General features: G+C 45.3%; 1 protein-coding gene across 1 annotated transcript; it reads left to right on the top strand.

Moving 5' to 3' along the window:
- The first annotated feature begins 3,790 nt into the window (after positions 1-3,790).
- Positions 3,791-11,101, top strand: Nkx6-1 (NK6 homeobox 1). Its single transcript, XM_027939857.2, has 3 exons — positions 3,791-5,573; positions 7,258-7,430; positions 9,496-11,101. Exons 1-3 carry the CDS (start codon positions 4,904-4,906, stop codon positions 9,751-9,753), a joined length of 1,101 nt encoding a protein of 366 aa, XP_027795658.1. The 5' UTR covers positions 3,791-4,903; the 3' UTR covers positions 9,754-11,101.
- The last annotated feature ends 9,254 nt before the right edge of the window (positions 11,102-20,355 follow it).

The following is a 20,355-nucleotide window of genomic DNA, read 5'->3' as shown; positions in this document are numbered from 1 at the left end:
TCCAGTTCCCACATCACAGCATTTACAGCAAGCTGAGAGAGACCCACACTCTCTTCCTTTTCTCCTGTCCTCTTCTTGATAATAGGTTGATCCAAGCTTGGGGACATTATTGTTTCTTCCTTTTATTTATTTCTATGTAGCCACCAGCTCGACCACTTTTTATTAACATTCACTTAAACCCTATTGTCCTCCACCTTCAAACCAAACAGGCCACACTCTTTGAAATGCAGGTATTAAAATCTTCTAGACAACTCAAGCAAACACATTTTAGGAAGGTCTTTGGTTCAAACACACACAAAGTTCCTTTATTCTTTTCACCCCTCTTTTCAAGAGTATAGAAATTGACTTTCTGGGGCTGGGGATGTGGCTCAAGCGGTAGCGCGCTCGCCTGGCATGCGTGCGGCCTGGGATCCATCCTCAAGCACCACATACCAACAAAGATGTTGTGTCCACCGAAAACTAAAATAAATAAATAAATATTAAAATTAAAAAAAAAAAAAAGAAATTGACTTTCTGTATCCTGACACTTGACATTAAAATATTTGGGACAGAACCGTTATCATTTTTTTTTTTAACCCGGCTGCTGAATGTAAGTACATTTAGCTGAGGTTTCATTTGCATTCTTTCCTTGAGTTGCCCTGAATTTAATGGCTGTTCTTTTAACTTAAAACAGAAGTATTAAAACGCATTTGGTGCATTTCTGAGTCAAGGGTTACACCGAGGGTGGGAAGGTCAAATGAATTGCGCATGCTTACGCAACTGAAGGGCAGGGTAAAACAGTAACTGGAAAATAGACGAGAATATCTCGAGTTCAATGTCCAGGGGGCACATAGCCTTCCTCATCCCCTACCCTCTTAGCCCTTTTGCAACCTCGGAATTTGCCCAACAGCTTTCATTTATTTTTCAATTAAAATGCAAATAACTCCCTGTCAAACAGTCTCCCCCTCCCCACGAATATAAACTTAGTAGTATATATATTTTGTAGAGATGTCCAGGAACCCTTGCTACCATGCCTTACACGTTCACTTCTGGAGGGGAGGGGAACAGAGGGTGCTTGGGAAAGTCAAACTTCACGAGGGCAGGAGGACGTGGAGGTCCCAGGTGGCCCTCAAGAGAGAACAAGCCCAGATTCCCAAGGGCATTTGAAAGCAGTGTGTTAAAATTGCCCCCAACAGAAACCCGCTTCCCACCTCCGCATCAGCTTGTCCAGGACTCGATCCCGAAGGTGGTTTTAACCAGACACTCGGAGCCGAGGGCAGGGCGATCTCTCCGTGGGAATGATCAGGGCAGCCCACACCCTCTGAGGACTTCCCCTCATTCTCCTTGCTCCCGGTCGGAGACCGACCCAACAGATCCAGGACAAACAGCACCCGCCTTCTAACAGCGGCCTGCGATGGGCGTCGGAATACTCGCTGCCCCCGGAAGGATTGAAGCACCCGGGGTTCACCCCCCGGGGATGAAGGTACACAGACCCCCAAATATTTTTATTGTTGTAATTAAGAACAATACTATTTTAATTCATCAATGTGCGCGATACACAAAAGCAAATGAAGGAAACTTAACATCCAGCTTTATAACTATTTACTGAAGGCGGTTAACCAGGAGTTGGGTTTAGTTCAATCTCTTCTATCTTCTCCGCCCCCACCACCTTCGGTTTTCTTTGTCTATAACACCCTCCTCCCCATTATCAGATAGTAAATTCGCAATAGAAAATACTCAACTCTTTCGGGTCGCTTTTTGAAATTGGAAAATTTCGTGATCACGGTCGGTCCTCTCTTCCTCTCAATTCCTACCTAGTCCTTGAGAATGCAGTTGTCCTGGAGGATCGGAGGAAGTCGCAGGAGGCCCAGACACGGGGTTCAGACAGGAGGTTCTGTGCCACTCTGGGAATGGCATTTCCAGAGGCACAAAGTTTCCATAGTAAGGAAGAGAGCTGCTCTGGGGCCCCAGCTCCCAGACAAGGGCCGGGCTACACCAGGCTCCCTACTGTATCTTTCCAGCCAAGATAACAGGGTGCTGGGATTTAGATTCCAAGAGAGAATCTGGGTGGGGAAATGCAGATGGTGCCCATATCAGCTGTCTTCTGAGGCTAGAGTCTTGGCCTGCCTCCTTAGCATAATTCACATTAATGAAGGTCTTCACCTTTCCCCGGGTCAGATGCTAAAGTCTATGAAATGATGGATTTAACCAAGTCCTGAGTTTAATAAAGAAGGGTGGAGGAGAAAGAGGAGGGTCAAATAACTTTATTTTTATCTAAAAGAATGAACAAAAGTGGCAAAAGATAAATAATCCCTTTTCTCTCTCCAAATCTTCTCCCCAAATCTCAGACTCAACTTGAAACTAATACCCTTAAATGACTAGAACTTCTTCAGAAAGGTTTTTCCTGCTTGGATCCATAAAAGCACTTTGGTGCTCACAGCCAGCTCCATCCATTCCTGGTGCTGCTCAAGTTTCATTCTTGGACCATTAATTGCACTTATTTCTGTTTCTTGAACAATACGTTGGACTTAATGATCTGTCCAAATTGCTGTCATGACCACTCTCCAACAGTATTGCTTTAACAACCTGAATTCTCAAAATTGTCGTCCTATACACAGTTTGGTCCTGCTGGGAATTTAAAAACCGGTCAGAAATGGAAGAGATTGAGAGGGAGTAAAAACTACTGCTTAACGCCTAAACTGTAAATACTCCTTTATCACAGTCCAGAAGCCAGGTACCCCCATCTTCTGCAACAATCTTGGAACTGAGAGCAGGGGCCAGTTTCAAAGAGGGGTTTGAAAAGCTTACAGTTCTTGTTCAGTGCCCAGATACTTGCAAAAACTCGGCTTAGGTTGTGGTGATTCTGCCTCCATGTAAACCCCAAACAAGTAACAATAATAGTCAAAGAGAAAGAAAGTTTTTTTTTTTTAAATTTTAAATCCTCCTGTTCTAAGGTTTAAACATCACAGGAAAGATAGATATTCCCCTTAAGCTGATTTCGTTCCCAGAAAATTGAGCAAACTCTTAAATGATAACCATCGCGGGGCACTCAGGAATGAAAAAAAAAATGGAGAAAACAGAGAAGGAAGGCGGGAGGTGGAAAGATGGAAGAGGACCATCTTTCGGCCTACAAGGGGATTAAAGACATCTATAGGCTTAAGGAACAACAAATTAATTTACCCAATTCTACAGGAGCCCAGATGGCCTTTAATTAATCCCTTCAAAAGAAGGAGCCAGGCCAGGGCCGCGCCGGCTGCCTGCTCCATTAGTTCCATTTTATAAGGGTCCAGACTCGGTTCGAGGTGAGGCGCCGAGAGCTGGTGGGGGAAGCGGGTAAGATGACGCGAGAGGGCGAGGGGGATGCAAGGAAAGAATATGAACTGCTTTTCCATAAAAGGGCTGGGTTTTTATTATTCTCTTTAAAAAGTAATACCCTCTTCGTCTCTACTTCCCCCCTCCCCTTTCCCACTTTATTTAACACAATTAATTGAGACTGCCACTGGCCCCACAGCCTAACCGCACCACTCGCCAGGTCCCGCCCCTCTTTGCTCCGCCCACGGGACTCCAGAGGTGGGAGGGGGAGGGGACTAGGTAGGCGCGGCCCTACGGCTCTCTAGCCTTAGCCAATCAGAGGACGTGGCGCTCACGACTGGGCGTAGCCCAGGGGAGCGACGTAAGGTTCCAAGCTGAGCGCTATTGGAGGCGGTGATTACGCCCCTGGCCTGAGCCCTCCTCCTCGTCCCCGCCCCCTCTGCCCCCTCGGAGTGACGTCCCTCAAAGTTCTCATTTTGGCCCCCACGTCCCCCTCCTTTTCGTCCCCCAGCTAAAGAGCGGTAGGAGTGATGCAAATGTTTTATTACCTTTGAGAGCTTCATCCGAACTGTCAGGCCCGGAGGGAGAGAGGAGAGAGAGTGAAAGAGCTGTGGAGAGGGTCAGTTTGGCCAGAGGACAGACTTAGAAGAACGAACGAAGCCTGTAAAGCAGCGAAGAAAATGCGAGAGAGTCGAGTCAAAGGCGGACAGTGAGAGGAAAACAGGAGGTTGCGGGAGTGGGGCGGGGGTCTTCAGGCTCCTTGGCAGAAGTAGACCGATTATTGGAGCCGTAACCAAACCTTCCGACTTTTCACACTTAGTCTTTGTTTTTCTGGATTTTCCCCCTCCCCTCTTCTTTTCAATATCGCAACTCTAGTGCCCCTTGGCCCAGAGGGGAAGGCGGGTCGGCGCACCAAATCCCGGCGCCGTGGGGAGTGGTGGCACTGCCCCTTCTGGCGCAGCAGCTCGGGGCAGCGCGCCGGCGGAGGCAGCTCGCCCAGAGGCGAGATCCTCCCGAGGGCTGGATGCGCTCTCTCCCCGAGCGCAACCAGCGTCCAGTGCGAATCAGTAGCGCAGTGGAAAGAGCGGAGAATCTGAGTAAAATTAGAGGAGCGCAACCGGCGGCATCCGGCGTCCTTTGAACCTCCCCAAAGAAAGCGAACCAGCCCCCACCCTCCAACATCAAAGTGGAGATTCGGTGACTCTTAACTTTGTTACAAACTCTCGGGGGCCTGCCTGGGTTTTGTTTTGCTTGTTTCCCGAAGGGGTAGGGGGGAGAAGATGAGAAGTAACGCACTTTGAGTGATGAGGAAGTGAGAAGAGCCGGGGATCGAATCCAAGACTCTTGGAGCGAAAAGACAGTCGGTCCCACCCGGACACCCGCTTGTCTCCGCGACCCTCCGCCTCCCGCGTGGCGGGTTTGGACATCTCTACTGCGCAGCACCGAGAGCAACTCTCAGCGGGGGCGTTCTCGGCCCAGTTGGCAGGTCGCCTCCGAGTGCCCAGATCGACTCTTTGCTAGCGCCCTCGGCGCTTCTGGCTCTCCTGAGCCCCGCTGGGGGCACGGGCCGGCGCCCTCGCTGTGCCGCTACGGGCTCCGGCCTGGCCGTGGGATGTTAGCAGTGGGGGCGATGGAGGGCACCCGGCAGAGTGCATTCCTGCTCAGCAGTCCGCCCCTGGCCGCCCTGCACAGCATGGCCGAGATGAAGACCCCGCTGTACCCCGCCGCCTACCCCCCGTTGCCCACTGGCCCCCCTTCCTCCTCGTCCTCGTCTTCCTCGTCCTCGTCGCCCTCCCCGCCTTTGGGCGCCCACAACCCAAGCGGCCTGAAGCCCCCAGCCGCAGGGGGGCTCTCGTCCCTGGGCAGTCCCCCGCAGCAGCTCTCCGCCGCCACCCCACACGGCATCAACGACATCCTGAGCCGACCCTCCATGCCGGTGGCCTCTGGAGCCGCCCTGCCCTCAGCCTCTCCCTCTGGTTCCTCCTCCTCATCTTCCTCGTCAGCTTCTGCTTCCTCCGCCTCTGCGGCGGCTGCCGCTGCTGCTGCGGCCGCGGCAGCTGCCTCATCCCCGGCTGGGCTGCTGGCCGGCCTGCCCCGCTTCAGCAGCCTGAGCCCGCCACCGCCGCCTCCTGGGCTCTACTTCAGCCCTAGTGCAGCAGCCGTGGCCGCGGTGGGCCGGTACCCCAAACCACTGGCCGAGCTGCCCGGCCGGACGCCCATCTTCTGGCCAGGAGTGATGCAGAGCCCGCCCTGGAGGGATGCACGCCTGGCCTGTACCCCTCGTGAGTATGATCGCCAGGGTCCTGGTGAATGTGCCTTGTGCTTGTTCTGTCCGTTTTCAGGTCGTGGCCCTTGGTGTGCACGCCGTTCGGTCCACCCTCTTGCCCGCCCCAGTAAGTCAGCAGTGCTGGATTCAAGGCTTTTCCCCTTTCCTCAGCTGGCTTTCAAGCGTCTCACTCTCCCCAAGTCGTGGGCACGCCTGGGCTGAGCCCATGTGCGTGTGTCTGTGGTGAACATAACTCGATGAGCGTGTGTCAAGTCTGAGGCCTTGGCTGATCCTGAAACTATGTAGCTGGGACCAGTGGCCCAGTCTGGGTTAGAGATGGGGAAGGGGGAAAGACCACTGTGAACCTACCCACCATTGCAGCTTTACCGGCTACTGCCTGCCAAACAGGCCCCCATTTCGCCTTCGCCAATCTGACTGGCCGCCTCTCTGCAAATCGGTGAGGACAGGCAGCAGTGAGCTCTCCACCGCCCGAGCGAAGTGCGTGTATTTGCATGCCTGTCTCCGCCCTGGACGTCCCCACCTTACCTTTTCGCCTTCGCCACCCAGTACACTGAGCCACGGTGAGCCTATTGAAGACAGGCCAGCGGCCTCAGAGGGGGACCAGCGCTGAGGGGCTAAGGTAGTTCTTACTGCCGGCCTCGCGCTTTCCCACACATTTCGCCCTCAGGGGTCTGGAACACATTGAGCCCAGGCAAGCTAAGGGGCCTGGTGGCACTAACAAACTGAAAGGAAGAGCCAGAGGACGAATGAGGTTAAGAGGCTTAGGGGCAATGTAACATCCTGCAATGACCTTGCCTGAGGCGACGGAGTTGCCCTAAGATTTCAGTAGTCTTCTGGGCAGTGGCCACCACACGGCGTCGAAGGCTCTCGGCCTTCCAGGTGGCGTTCAGGACCCAGCTTTGGGCCTTTTCTCACTCTGCTCTTTGCTTTGGCTCAGTTCCCAAAGTTTCTCTAAGTCTCCGAATCTCTTTTCGTGAGGCTGAACTGTAGTAACTGCAGGAAGTTGCGGGAGCCAAGCGGAGGCTCCCTTGGGAAGTCCCGGGACAGTGGGCGGCGGAGGCTGGTGGGGGGTGTCAGGGAGACCTATTGTATCGGTTTTGATAGCCGTGTAGGGGCCGCCAACAAAGGCGGTGCCCCCTCCTCTCTCCCCTTCGGCCGCTGCTGTTAGACTGGGGGGCGATTTAGCTCTCTTCTGTGCATAAACAAGGAGCCCTTTGTTGCCGGGACACAGGTTAGGGAAGCGTTAAAGCAAGAGAGAAAGAAAAAGAAAAGAAAAAATGGGCAAAACTAGTCATACCCCCGCAAAGGCTCGGGTCCGATGCGAACCAACTGGACCAGGAGGCAATCAGAATAGTCTTATACTCGCACACCTCCTTAATTTGAGCGGGCTTCGCGATTTGGCCCCGAAAAACTTTAGCAGTAGACTCCCTAGCTGTTTGACATTGGTGTTGTGCAGAAGGTATTTACTGCTGCACCCAACACGCCCAGCTTTTAAAAAACAGGTGGGTGTAAAAGGCAAACCGAGAACCTCTGTGGGACTGGAAACACCACACGTCTGGTGCACGTTTTCTTTTCCCACCAAAACATTGTTTTTCGAATTTTTTTTTTTTTATTCCCCAGTGGAGCCCCTTGTAATCCATTGTTTCCTCCCTCCCCTCGTTGTTTATCGGTTCTTGCAGATCAAGGATCCATTTTGTTGGACAAAGACGGGAAGAGAAAACACACGAGACCCACGTTCTCTGGCCAGCAGATCTTTGCTCTGGAGAAGACCTTCGAACAAACGAAATACTTGGCTGGACCAGAGAGAGCTCGCTTGGCCTATTCGTTGGGGATGACGGAGAGTCAGGTCAAGGTGAGTGGACCCTGTAAACCTCCATGAATAGGCCTTGTACCTTGGGTCGGGCGCGTTTGCGAGGGGACACACACACACACACACACACACACACACACACACCAAACTGCCTCGGGGATGGGGGGCGGTATCAGTCTGAGTAGCCTGGGGAGAAGTTGAGAGAAATGAAGGGGTTACAAAGGCTAGGTCTTGTCTGAGGACAAACTGTTGATGAACAAAAGGAATCTAGTTCCAGCCTTTGAAATTAGGTTAATCTAGATAGTAGCACGAACCAGAGGAAGTCGTCATTATTAGAGAATAAAAGTATTAAGGAAATATAAGTTCAGAGAATAGATCAGGCCAGTTAAATAGCTTCTACTTACTCTTTTTGTAAAAACATTCAAATTCGAGATTTTGTCAATTCAGGCTCCACTAGTTATATAATTTTCTAATGTAGATCAGCATTACAGTTCTCCTATATTAACTTGCAGATTAAAAATTAAATCCACAGATCTACCACTTTAACTGCCTATGAACCTGCTTATAGTTTAAAGGCATCAGTTTTGAATAGTGATTTTTCTAAATGAATCGACAAGTTTATTACTGTATTATAGGATTGAATTCTGTTTAAAACAGGTTTACAAACAGATTTAAGATATTGCAGTTTATGGCAACAATATGTAATTAAAATGTCACATGGCTTATAATTGAGTTATATAGTATATTTCTAGGGAATCAAATTTTAGAAATCTTTTCCTGAAAAATAAAGGAATTGAGCCAGTTGTGTAAATTCAATCTGTTTCCTGAATTTTTTCAGTATTTTGTCCCTCTCTTTCAGTTTCTTGTAGTTGTTTCTTTGGGATGTATGTCTGCTTTCATTATATTGTTTCTTTTTAAATTAAGTAAGAATAGCATTAATAATGCCTGCTGGTTAGAATGTATTTCCTCCTGGAAAAACATCATACTAGCATCATAACATACATTTTAGGAGTAATTTTGCATGTGGCCATTACAATACCATAACATTTAAAATTATTTTTTCTATGGGCTGGTATAGACCTTACCATAATAATCTGGAGGTCTTCATTTGTCACTGTAAATGTCTGCATGGCTAGAAGTGAATTTATTGTAGTACAAAGTAAATCAAAATCACTTTTAAAAAACAATTCTGATTCTTTGGATTAAATACAGGAAAGATGGTATGCATAAAAAGGATAATTTGATATCATTGGAAGATCTGTTGCTTATTGCTGATGCTTTAGGTTAAAATTTAAGTATCAGACACATCAAATATTAATAGGTTTAAAAATATTTGTATATAGAATCATGTCTTCGGTAGAAGCAATATTAAAACAATGTTTGAAAGAATAGGATGACAATAGAAAATAATGTAATTGGCAACATTTCACATTTAAAAAATGACAGATAACAATACTAGTTTTCACTTACATCGTAAGAGTAACGGTGCAGGGAGGGAATTTATCTACAATGTTTGTGAACATTCAGGTCTAAAATAAATGAAACAATTAGATGTCCAAAAGCAAAAAGGAGAATAGAGGTGATTGGGGTAAATGCTATGCCTTTTCCCACAAATCACACTGAAAAGCAAGTATACTTTAAGTTGTTTGGAATCCCTTAATCTAAGAAGGTAAATAAGGAAAATGACAGCCTCTGGGGAAACCTTAGGAAAGGGGGAAAAAAGTTTTCTATGTCAAGCTAGAAAGTAAGAGGGCGAACTCATTCTTAGGGAAACTTATTTTAAGTTTCCAAGGTTTTTTTTTTTTTTTTTTTTTTTTTAACTCTTCTGAGAAATCACTCACAGACAACCTCAATACTCTAGTGTTACTATTGCTATGGCAACGGCAATCAGTTTGTTGGTGCCTGTTACTCTGGGGAACCTGGGGCGATGGAGACTGACTTGGACGGTGCAGACAGGGGAGGTTTCTCAGGGAGGGCGAAGGGCGAAGGCCATAGGGGCCAACTGGAGGAACCCCGAGACGTGGGAGCGATATCGCCGCCTGCGTCTGCTCTGGTTAAGTTCCTCGCGCCCCCCTCTCCCCTCTGCTTCCCTTTCTCGGTGCCTCAGGTCTGGTTCCAGAACCGCCGGACCAAGTGGAGGAAGAAGCATGCGGCCGAGATGGCTACAGCCAAGAAGAAGCAGGACTCGGAGACCGAGCGGCTCAAGGGGGCCTCGGAGAACGAGGAAGAAGACGACGACTACAACAAGCCTCTGGACCCCAACTCAGACGACGAGAAAATCACGCAGCTGCTGAAGAAGCACAAATCCAGCAGCGGCGGCAGCGGCCTCCTGCTGCACGCGTCTGAGAACGAGGGCTCGTCCTGAGCGCGGGTCGCCTGTCCCCGTTTCCCGGCTGCAGCCTCCGCGGCCGGGACCGCGCCTGCCCGCCTGCCCGTGCCTCGGGCGCGGAGGAGCGGCCCGGCCCGCGGGGCCCTTTACTATTTTCTGAGATGTACATATCTATTTTTTTAACCTAGAAGTTGTGGCGGGGTGGGGGCTGAGGAGAGAGACTCGGGGGTGGACAGGAAAGCAAACCAGAACCCCAATGCACTGCAGAAAGAACGCAGCGGAACCCCGCAGCCGAGCCACCGTCCCACCCAGCTCGGGTCCCCAGACCCGTCCTCACCGTCGCACGCCTGGGTCTCCACTATTCCCCTGCTTTTGCCTCCTTCCGCGGGCGGTCGGGTCCGGGCGCTGAGGGGTGCTTTTGAAGGGTTGACACTCACCGCGCGGGGGACCTCGGAGCCACAGACGGGAAGAGGGACATTTCTCCCCCTATACACTGCTGTGCCGACTAAAGTAACCTGTTGAAGGCTCTGTGTAAATAAATCGTGAGTCACACTGACTAGAAGTTACTTTATTGTGAATATTTAAAATGTAAAATGCTTTTTTGAATTTGTTATAAATCGATGGATCCCCCCTCATTTCCTCCCCTCCCCTTTTAAGAGCTATTCACATCACACATCCCCTTTTTATTTTTAAAATTAAATTGGGAATCCTAGAAAAGAATGTCATCATCCTCTCCGGTCCGGCTGCCCTCACTCCTTTTCCGGGTTTGGTTTTGTTGAACCACACTTTTTCTCCTTCATCCCTTCCTGTGCTGTCCTGCCCACCCCCTGGTCCTGCATCGGGGCCCCGCCCCCCGGACTTGAAGCTGAAGACGTGGGAACTGGGGAGGACCTCACACCTGCCTCTCCGATTCCCCCTGAAATTGCACAGTCGTTTGTTGCTATTTATTAGTGATTTAAAGAAAGTATTGGGGAGGGAGGGACTACAATAGCTTGTATTTAATTTAACTCCATTCTGATAAAAATGCGTGTTAAAGTAGATGGTGGGAATTGTTACAACCGCTCTGAGTACGAACATAAAAGTCCATTTAGTTGCTGTAATTGAATTTGAAGTGTTTTGTATCATAAGAATACTATAGAATATGTAAATTGTTTTCTTTTTTAAGCTAATAATGGTGATATATTAGCATCTTTAACCTTTATTAATTTATATAAGGAATTCGGTTTGTAAAGAGAAGAAAACCCCCCTTTGCAAGACCAGTTAAATGTAATGCACTTTCTGTTTCAAAGGATAAATCAAATTAAAAAACAGTTTGAAGACGTCTGTTGCCTTGAATGAAAGGGTACAGATCATCTGATCTCATTGGAGATCTCAAATAATAAAAGTCAAGACCACAGGAAAAAAAATGTTATATCGGTTTCTTGGGTGAAATAGTTGTTACTTTTTTTTCTTCGTGGAAAGAGTGGGAGTCACATCTCTCATTCTCCTGCTTTGGAAAGATAAAAGAAATGCAGTCCTGATTTTTAGCGCTTCTTGCAAAGTCTTGTCTAGCCGGCTGCTTCTGATGTCTGTGTTGTCTCATATTTTCCTGATCGCTTTTTCCTGGTGAGGAAATCTCTGGGGAACTTGGAAGACCTCATTTTCATATATCCAAGATCGCTCCTCAGCCCCTGGTTCGATTAGCTTAGAGTGGGTCCTGGAGCTCCCTGATACTAATACTACTGTTTGATTCCCCCACCCTACCCCAGTAGCGCTGCAGAGAATTGTGGAAAGATGGGAGCTCTGACTTTGCTAAACATCACTATGAAGAAGGATGAATTTGAAGATGGAAAAGTCTTAAGGGTTAAGGAAGCAAAGCCTTAGTTTCTTCAGTTGACATGAGGAAGGGGGAGAAAAAGTATGTGCATGGGGGGAAATCCCAGGGAGAAGGCTTTTTGTTTTCAGACTCTCAGTTATATGCCCAGTGAAATATTGTTATCCCCTTAGTGGTGCAGGTTAATGAGCTTGTGCTCAAAGAGAGAAAAATCAATAGAATTCAGCAGATTCTTCAGGGTAATGTAGGTAAAGAAAGTGTGGGTTTGTTTTGTTTCTTAGAAAAAAAAAAACAGGTGAAAACTGAATTTTCACAAATTCAATAAAATGAAATTGCCTGAAGGAAATTATTGTAGAATATATACCCACTAGCACGGTTTAATAGAAGAAGAAGAAGAAGAAAAAAAAAAGGTTGAAAACCTGCCCTGTCTTTTTTCTCTCTAGTTTGTGAAGTTCCCAAGAAGTTTCAAACTCTTCTGAATTTTTGTCTAAGCAAGACTAAGGTATGTGTCCTATAGAGAGACAACTATTCAAAGAAGACTATGCTATACTGGATGATGTAATTTAAATCCTAGTTGTAAACAATATGAACTAACTAACTAAGCCCTCACCTCTTTTTCTTTTCTCCCTCACTCTCTCTACCTACCTCTTCTCTTTCCCTCCTCCCTCCTTCCTTCCTTCCCTTCTTCCTTTTCTCTACTCCCTTTATTTTTTTTAAATAAAAGAACTGAGGAAGAGGCAAGCCTATTATCATGCAATTGTACTTTATTTCAACAAATAAAAACCTTTTCTTTTTTATTTTTAAACATTTACCTGTCCATCTTCAGTCTTAAAAGGCCAAGCAACATTTTTTTTATTCTTTCTTCCTAAGAAAACAAAATTTACATATAAGAAGAAATGTTATTTCTAGGCTGGGATGATGATGATGATGATGATAAAAGGGGGAGGGCCTAGTATTATTTATCCATAGAAATCATGGAGCTAAGATTGAAGCTTTTTCTCAAGAATTAAATTGGTTGGTAGTTAATAATATTCATTCTAAGTTAGAAGTGTGGAAAGGCATTTCTCACAAATCCTTTAGGAGGCATCCCATCTGAGCTCTTCACCTTTACGTTTGAGCATTTGAGAAGTGTGAAAGCCAGTGGCCTGGACTCTACCCCACAGGCAAATGTGTGGAGGGCAGAGGGTCTGCATGCTTGCCACACTAGTGCTGATGTGCTGGGAGTTAAGTGGGCAGCCGCCAGAGTCATACTCTGGGGCCACGCTGTACTGGCACCTTCTCCTTTTTTTCCAGTTGACTGCAGCTGTGACTTGAGGTTTCCAGTTAATTTACTTCTATCCAGAACTCCAGCTGGCCACCAGTTATAACTGGCTCCATGAAACTGGGAGGGAGGGAAAAGAGGAAGGTGGACACCTAATTCCCTTTATCTTGGTTGGTTTGGTTTAGTCCTGTGTATGTGCAACAAGAACAGCTTTTCATGAAAGTTAGCACAGTGGGGGAAGCTAACTCTCCAGCTCAAGCAACAGAGGCTAAGATAAATTTTTTATTTTGGCTCACAAATTTTATGGCATTAACAACTGTAAGTATCTGATTAAGACTGCCAACCAACCAATACAGTTAAAGGGGCCATGATTTTAAAACAAAACAACAAAAAGTCACAGCAAGTGACTTGAGATACCACTTTTTTTTTTTTTTAAATGCTCATAGGCAACAAAACGTCAACAGTGAAAGACAAAAAGAGAATGTGTGTGGTGAAAGGGAGGGTGAAACTGGCCTTTTGATTTTCATTGTGTTTCTTTCCCTAAAAAGGAAAAGTCAAGGAGGCAGCCTGAGGGATATGGAGTGGAAGGAAAGGGCCCTGGACATGTCTCTCAGATGTCTCAGCAGCATTCACTTCTCCTGCTCACTTTGCTGAAGTGCAAGCTCAGTTCTCCTAGTTGGTGATTTATTTTCTCTTTGGTTCACTCTCAGGATTCTCTAACCCAAAGCTCTACACCCTCTTTCCCCAGAAGCTGTTGTGCATTCAGCATCTTTCCAAAGCTTGTGAGCACTTTAATCTACCTTCTTTTCCCTACTGGAGAGATAGCAGGAAGACAGGTAAGGGGAAATCATTCTCCAGAATTCCCTCATTGCTCAGAGTCTCTGGTCTGTTTGAAGACAGTTCTTCTTGGAAACACTCCTTAAGGTAACAGACTAAGGGTGCATTTGAAACCCTTTGGAGTCTAATATCATGTAGATGAGTATTTTATTAAATCAGCATCAACTTGGAAAGAACCACATTGCTCTGTCCTTAAGCTGGCGATTGGAGGACACGCACACACACACACACACACACACACACACAGAGAGAGAGAGAGAGAGAGAGAGAGAGAGAGAGAGAGAGAGATTTGAGATGAAATTCCACTTGGGAACTCCTGGCACTGAATAGCTTAAAGAGACAGTGGATCCTTTGTTATTCATTGACAATAGTACTGTGTAATAACAACAGAGGTAAATGGTAGATTTCATCTAAAAACTCTATTTTAGACTAATTTGAACAGCTTTCTCTGAACTAAATTTCCTCCCTCTTACCACACACACAGATACATGCAAAGTATTCCTCCCCCTCCTCAGTATGACTTTTTTTTTTAAGCTGGTTTTCCAGTACACTTACTTTTTTGACAGAAAAGTGTGTATTTTGTTCTGCAGCATTTAGACTACAAGCTTTAGAGAAAAACATTCTCCCTAATGTAGTCCTTCTTAAGATCTGTAGAAAACACAGTAATACAAATCCCTCATTTATTAATGGAAAATTGGACTGGAAAGTAGTGGCAGTGTGAGCAGAATGACCGAAGGGATGGGGTGTGTTCCTGAAGTATAGCCTTTGGCATCCCAGAGATGGTCCTGGAGTTGTTCCACAAATGGTAAAGTTTATCTAGGAACCTGGGTTTGCTCTCCCTTCTTCCTCTTCTATCCAACGTCAGTCACCAAAGATGAACTGTCTAGATGTGCATCCTTTGTCCTGTTGCCCTAAAGCAGACTTTTCTATTGAATCCTATACTCAAAGATGCAACAAAGTACAGCCTAATGTCTCCCTGGTGTTCAGTATCTACTGGTGTTCAGCCAGATTCTGAAGTCAAAGCCTCTTCCAGGGCTTCTATTTCCATATACTTTGAATAATAAGGGCTAGTTTGGATGACACACATTCAAAGCTGGAGCCTTTCCTATTGTAAGAAGAGTGTTTTTACTATGCAATTTAAATAGGTGCACTATATTTTATAGAGAATCCCTATTACCTCTCCAATGCTATTGCTTTTGTCTACCTTGGGATAGCCAAAAGAAATTGAGGCATAATTACCTTATGTATTTGGCAGATATTTTGCATTCAGGAAGAAAACCAGTACACAAATTCCTTTCACCTCTTGAATATGGAGTTTTTTATTTTTAAATTTGTTCTAATGAGTTATACATGACAGTAGAATGCATTTTGACACATTATACACAAATGGAGCACAACTTCTTTCTCTGTGGAGTGTTCTTTTTTAGGGGTGAATAAATTATGAAAATACTATCATAATTATCAATAAACTGTTAATTATCAATAAGCTGTTTAGGAAAAATCTACTTGTATTAACTAACCACAGAAATGTGAAGGTTCCTGAAAACCCATTAGTGAAGTTATAATCATATGGTGTATGTTATCATCTTTAAACAACAACATTTCATAAGTTTTCATACCTTTCTTCTAAGTCTTGGATATGGGTCCATAGTTTGTAATAATTTATCTAATCAATTGCAACTTTGGGCTTTGCACTTGACACTATGGCTCAGCTCTTGAAAAAAATTTTTTTCCTCCAAGACTTTTCTTCTCTTCCTGTGTTATTTACTTGATCTGTAAGGACTTGACATACTTTCTCCCCAAACCAAATGGTCTCAAATGAATGGGAGGATCTTAGAAAATTTTTATCTGTGCCACAATCAGGAGATCATATATCAATTGAGAGCAGGGCTCTAGAGCCAGATTTCTTGGTGTAAATCATAGCTCTATCCCTCTCTGACTTGTGATCTTGATTAAATGACTACTTTTCTGTGTCTCAGCATTCTCGTCTGTAAAATAGGGATGATAACTGCCCCTACTTCATTAAGTTATTGGGAGAATGAAATAAATGTATATGAAATTGTAGAACAGTGCTTGGCACACAGTAAGCTGTGGAATTCTTAATTACCATCAGCGTTGGCAACAGTGGCATCAAGAAGAGTCCTGTCTTAGATTGCTCTCAGCTCTGAGCCTACTGTCTTGTGCAGGATAGTTACTCAACCAAGGCAAGGTCATACAAAGTGAAAGTGGAAAAAGAAGTTGTGAGAAAAAGAGATATTTTCTTTTATGTGAAACTTAAATCCTAACTAGTTGAGGTGGTTTCAAAGTATTTTCAAAAATTCTGGGATAGTCTTCTTTTAAAAGATGGAGTCTAATCCATTTTCTCTTGAATGTGACCTGCTTTTTAGTGTCTTGCCTCTAATGAAGAGTGCCACTTGGTCTCTTTTTCTTTTTCCTAGATCACTTGCTGCATGTTGTTTTAGTCCGGCAGCCCTACGGAGAGGTCCACTTAGCCAGAAACGGAGGCCTCTGCCAATCATCCAGTCCTCATTGGCCAGGAATGTAGGTGAAATCTGGCAACAGGTCCTCCAGCTCCAGGCAGGCCTTTATAGGACTTCTTGACAGGACAGCAATCTTATGGGAGGCTCTGAGGCAGAAATACCCAGCTGAGCTCTCCCAAATACCTGACCCACAGATAATAAATGTTTGTTGTTTTAAGCCATTAACTTTTGGGGTAATTTGTTACATAGCTAGATAACTATTGAACAGACTTACCTTTGTTCTCTGGATAAAAAGTGGTATATTGAAGGTAAAGATTCTTGAGGAAAACATTTTTCAAGATTATAATCATTGGAAAACACCACAGAATGACACTATGAAGTTAAAGTAAGCTCTTTCTAACTTTAGTGGAGCAAGAAGATTTAAGCCCTAGTGCTAGTTTCTATTTCTTCCCCGTAACTTGACAGGCAAGTCACTTAATTTCAATTAGCTTCAATTTCTTCCAGTATACTTTTTTTTTTAAGTACTAGGGATTGAACCCAGGTGTGCTCTACCATGGAACTATATCCCAAAACCCTTTTTTTTTTTTCTAACACAGGATGTCTCTAAGGTACCTGGGTGGGACTAGAACTTGTGATCTTCCTGTCTCAGCCTCCTAAGTAGCTGGGATTAGAGGCATGTGCCAGAGCTCCCAGCTACAACTATCTTAATAATAAGAACTGCCTCACAACATTGTGAAACTCAAACACAAATGGACTTTATAAAACATAAAGTGACACACAGATGTAAGGGTTGATTATTATATCCTTGTAAGGATGGGTGTATCATTTAGCCAGGCATGTCATAAATCACATTAACACATGAAGAAATCTCAGTCATGGAAAGAAGCTAATCTGGCCTCATGGGCCACTGTTATTTTTCTTTCCACAGGACAAGGCCAGAGACACACTTTCAACTATACTGTGCCTGGTTAGGTTCTGGAAATTCCTTTTTTAAAAGTACAATGAAGAAAGGGGACCCTGAGTGTGAAGTTAGGGTTCAATGTTTGGAATTTCTTTTCCCCTTTTATCTTTCCTTTGAAAACCAAGGATATGACTCTTTCTGAGAGAGTCCATCTGGCAAGAAGGCAGGAAAGAAGGGGAGTGGGTCTAGGTCCTGAAGCTACTTGAGGAAGGAAGGGAGGGAGGCAGTGGACTCCTAGAAGAACAAAGGAAGATTCCTAGAAGTCAGGAGAGTTGCCCTTTGAGTAAGAAGGAAAGCTGCTGTAGACTTTGCCCTTTCCCTTGAGCTTGAGCACAGGCATTGCTTGTCAATTGAAGTCCGTGGGAAGAAGGCTCTTTCTCTTTGCCCATCTACTCTACTTGAGTAGAGTCCACCATACTGAAGCAGAGAGATGTTGGGCCTAGGGAAACAATAAAAACACAAACACAGTTGAAGACTTGGGTTTGGTTACTACTTGCATAAAAAGCAATTCCAGAGCTTGCCTAGGTATTCCGAGAAACACACTACAAAGAGAAAAGAGTCTGGAAATAGGAATCATTAAACTCCATTAGATAGACAGAAGGCAGATTGGATGTCTTCAGAGGGCCCTGCATTCAGCCCCTGTGTCAGCCAGGGATCATGCACTACCTGAAAGAATCATGATGGTTTCCAGGTGAACAGTTTTTTTTTTTTTTTTTAAGAGTATAGTACTGAATTATTTCAACCAGGAGAAGAATCTGCTTTAAATGGATTTGAAAGACCAATACTTGGAAAACTAAAACCTGGAGTGGTCAATCTGTGAAGGCATAGGACCATAGTCTGTCTGTTGACTCTAGTATCCCAGGACATTGCACAGTACCTGGGATAGAGGGTACTTAAGGAATGTTTCTTTCAAAGAAGTCACAGGGAACATTGTATTATCTTGAAGATTTTAAAGAAAATGAAGATGCAGCCATCTCTCTCCTCCCAGTATGGAAAGAGAGAGCTAATATTCAGGCTATTAGGAGTCTCTTCTCCATGTAAACATTTGACAAATTGTAATAAAATAGCCTAAGTCACAAATAAGTTCAATATCAAGATTATCTTTGGGTGAAATGGAAGAGCATTTCAAGGTATTTTAATACATTTCATATATCAGCTCACAATGGAATTACTTAAATTAAAAATTTCAAGCAAAGTCATTGTGTAGTGCATGATACTCTCCAAAATATGTGGGTTATAGTTGTGCATACAGCAAAAAAAAAAAAAAAAAAAAAAAATAGAAAAAGGAGGACTTACCAGCCATTTAAAATATCCACTGTAGTGGAGATTCATGTCTCTTTCACTGATCCCATCAGAGGTCTGAAATACCAAACTTAAATTTCCAGCAATATTCTCTTTGGGAAATAAGTTTTTGGGATAATATAAACTAGTACAACCAACTTTATGTTTTAATTGGGTGTTCCTACTCTTATAGGACTCTTCTTCTCTAAGTAAGACTTGGGAGCATTTGTTTGGGCAACCCTCCATGTCTGAGTCAAGTTATTCTTAGTGCCTGAAGAGTCTGGAAGTAGTGTGGAGACCCAACTTTAGAGACCCTTTGTGGTGAACTAATTCTTGGAGGCCTGCAGACCTTACACAGACCCAGAATGTACTAATCAGGACAAGAGGGGTACTCTGCTCTGTGTAGGGGATCCTCTTTCAGAGTAGATGGAAGTGATGGGACAAAAAAGCCCCCCCCCCCAATCTCTCTTCTTGTTTATTGTAGATTAATTCTGATTTGCCTCATTCTGACTTTTATCTGCAATTCAAAGGGACCATCCTCCAAACTCCACCAAACTCTCTACATTTGCATTCCAGGAATCCCCGCCCCATTGAACCCAGGAGTCCTTTACTGTTGAGCTTCATCCCCAGCCCCTTTTAAGTTTTATTCTGAGCCAAGGTATCAATTGCTTGGACTAGGGATCCTCTTGCCTCAGCCTCCCAGGTAGCTAGGATTCCTGACATGTGCCACTGGGCCAGGCTCTGGGGTCTCTAGAAACTGAAAGAGCCTGCAGACACAGCAGGATGTCCTGTCTCTGACTGCCTGGCTGGAAAGTCCTGGGAAGTCCAGGTCTAGTACAGCCTCTCTGGGACTTGGAGAGATTTTTGTCAGGCCCTGTCTGACCCTGGTACAGTAGAGCACTGCTCTGAACTTTCCCCTTAGGTACAGTTGTCTGGGTCCAGGAAGTCTTTCTGCATCAGATATGGCCCCTTTCACTCAAGGGAAGCAGATTTCTCTCATTCTTTGCTCTTACACCAGACCTGTTCCTTAAAGAGAACTTCTTTTGTGTTAGTATTAGCTGAGAGAAATGGGATCCAGGAAACAGCCTCTTAAAAGGGAAGGGAGTTTTCTGTCCAGTTGAGTAGACAGGTTAAATAAGGCAGCCCAGATTGCAGCTTTGTAACCAAGCCCCAGAGATCACCACACGGTTTCCTACTTTGGTCTCAGTTATAGGGGCAAAGAAAATCGAGATTCCGAGGGAGTGCAGTCACTACACCCTGGGCTCTTTCTAGGTTGCCTTCAACCATGGGGTGGCTGTTGCTGTAAATTAGCCTTATAGAAAAAGTAACAAAGAAACAGAATCAAAAGAGGAAGCTATTGCAGGTAGAATACCTTTTTTGGGCCGAGCGACTCCTGAACAGCTTGTACTTCTGGGGGAAAAGAAAGAGCAGACTAAAATTGCTTTATTGCAACCCTGACCATCAGGTTAGGAGGAAGCTGACTTCAGTCCCATCACCATGACAGGTTCTGCTGCAAAGTGGGAAGAGAGGGAGAGCATGTCAGGAGAGTTGGCTTTTGAGTATCAGTGGCTGGGTTCACTGTGTGGGTGGTCCTGGGAATGACGCAGAATCCAGGGTGGGTCTGCTTCTCTAGTTGGTTTACTGATGGCTTTAAGCCCAGAGGGCGCCATATCGCACCTTCATCTCACAGTCTACCTGTGAAACAACCGCAGTTTACACCCAGAGGAACTAGTGCTGCAGGTCCTGGATCTTTTCAGATAATCCACCCACGGTGAGAAAGGGCAGCTGTAGCTGCTCCTTCCGTTGTTCATTGGCCCCTTACTTTATAGAAATCTCTTTGGGTATTCTCTCCTTTGCTACAATCCTAGTTTGGACTCGGCTAAAATCTAGGCACTGAATGGCAGGTCATGACGGTTCTCAGAGGACTTGTCTCTGAATATCATCAGACTCTTGATATCACGCTTCCTGTCTTTTTCTGGGTCGAAGGCACACGAAATTCGACAGA

The sequence above is a fragment of the Marmota flaviventris genome, chromosome 7, assembly GCF_047511675.1.
Source record: "Marmota flaviventris isolate mMarFla1 chromosome 7, mMarFla1.hap1, whole genome shotgun sequence".
NCBI classification, from domain to species: domain Eukaryota; kingdom Metazoa; phylum Chordata; class Mammalia; order Rodentia; family Sciuridae; genus Marmota; species Marmota flaviventris.
The sequence above is the reverse complement of the archived record's forward strand: the minus strand, read 5'-3'. Positions and strand labels throughout refer to the sequence as shown.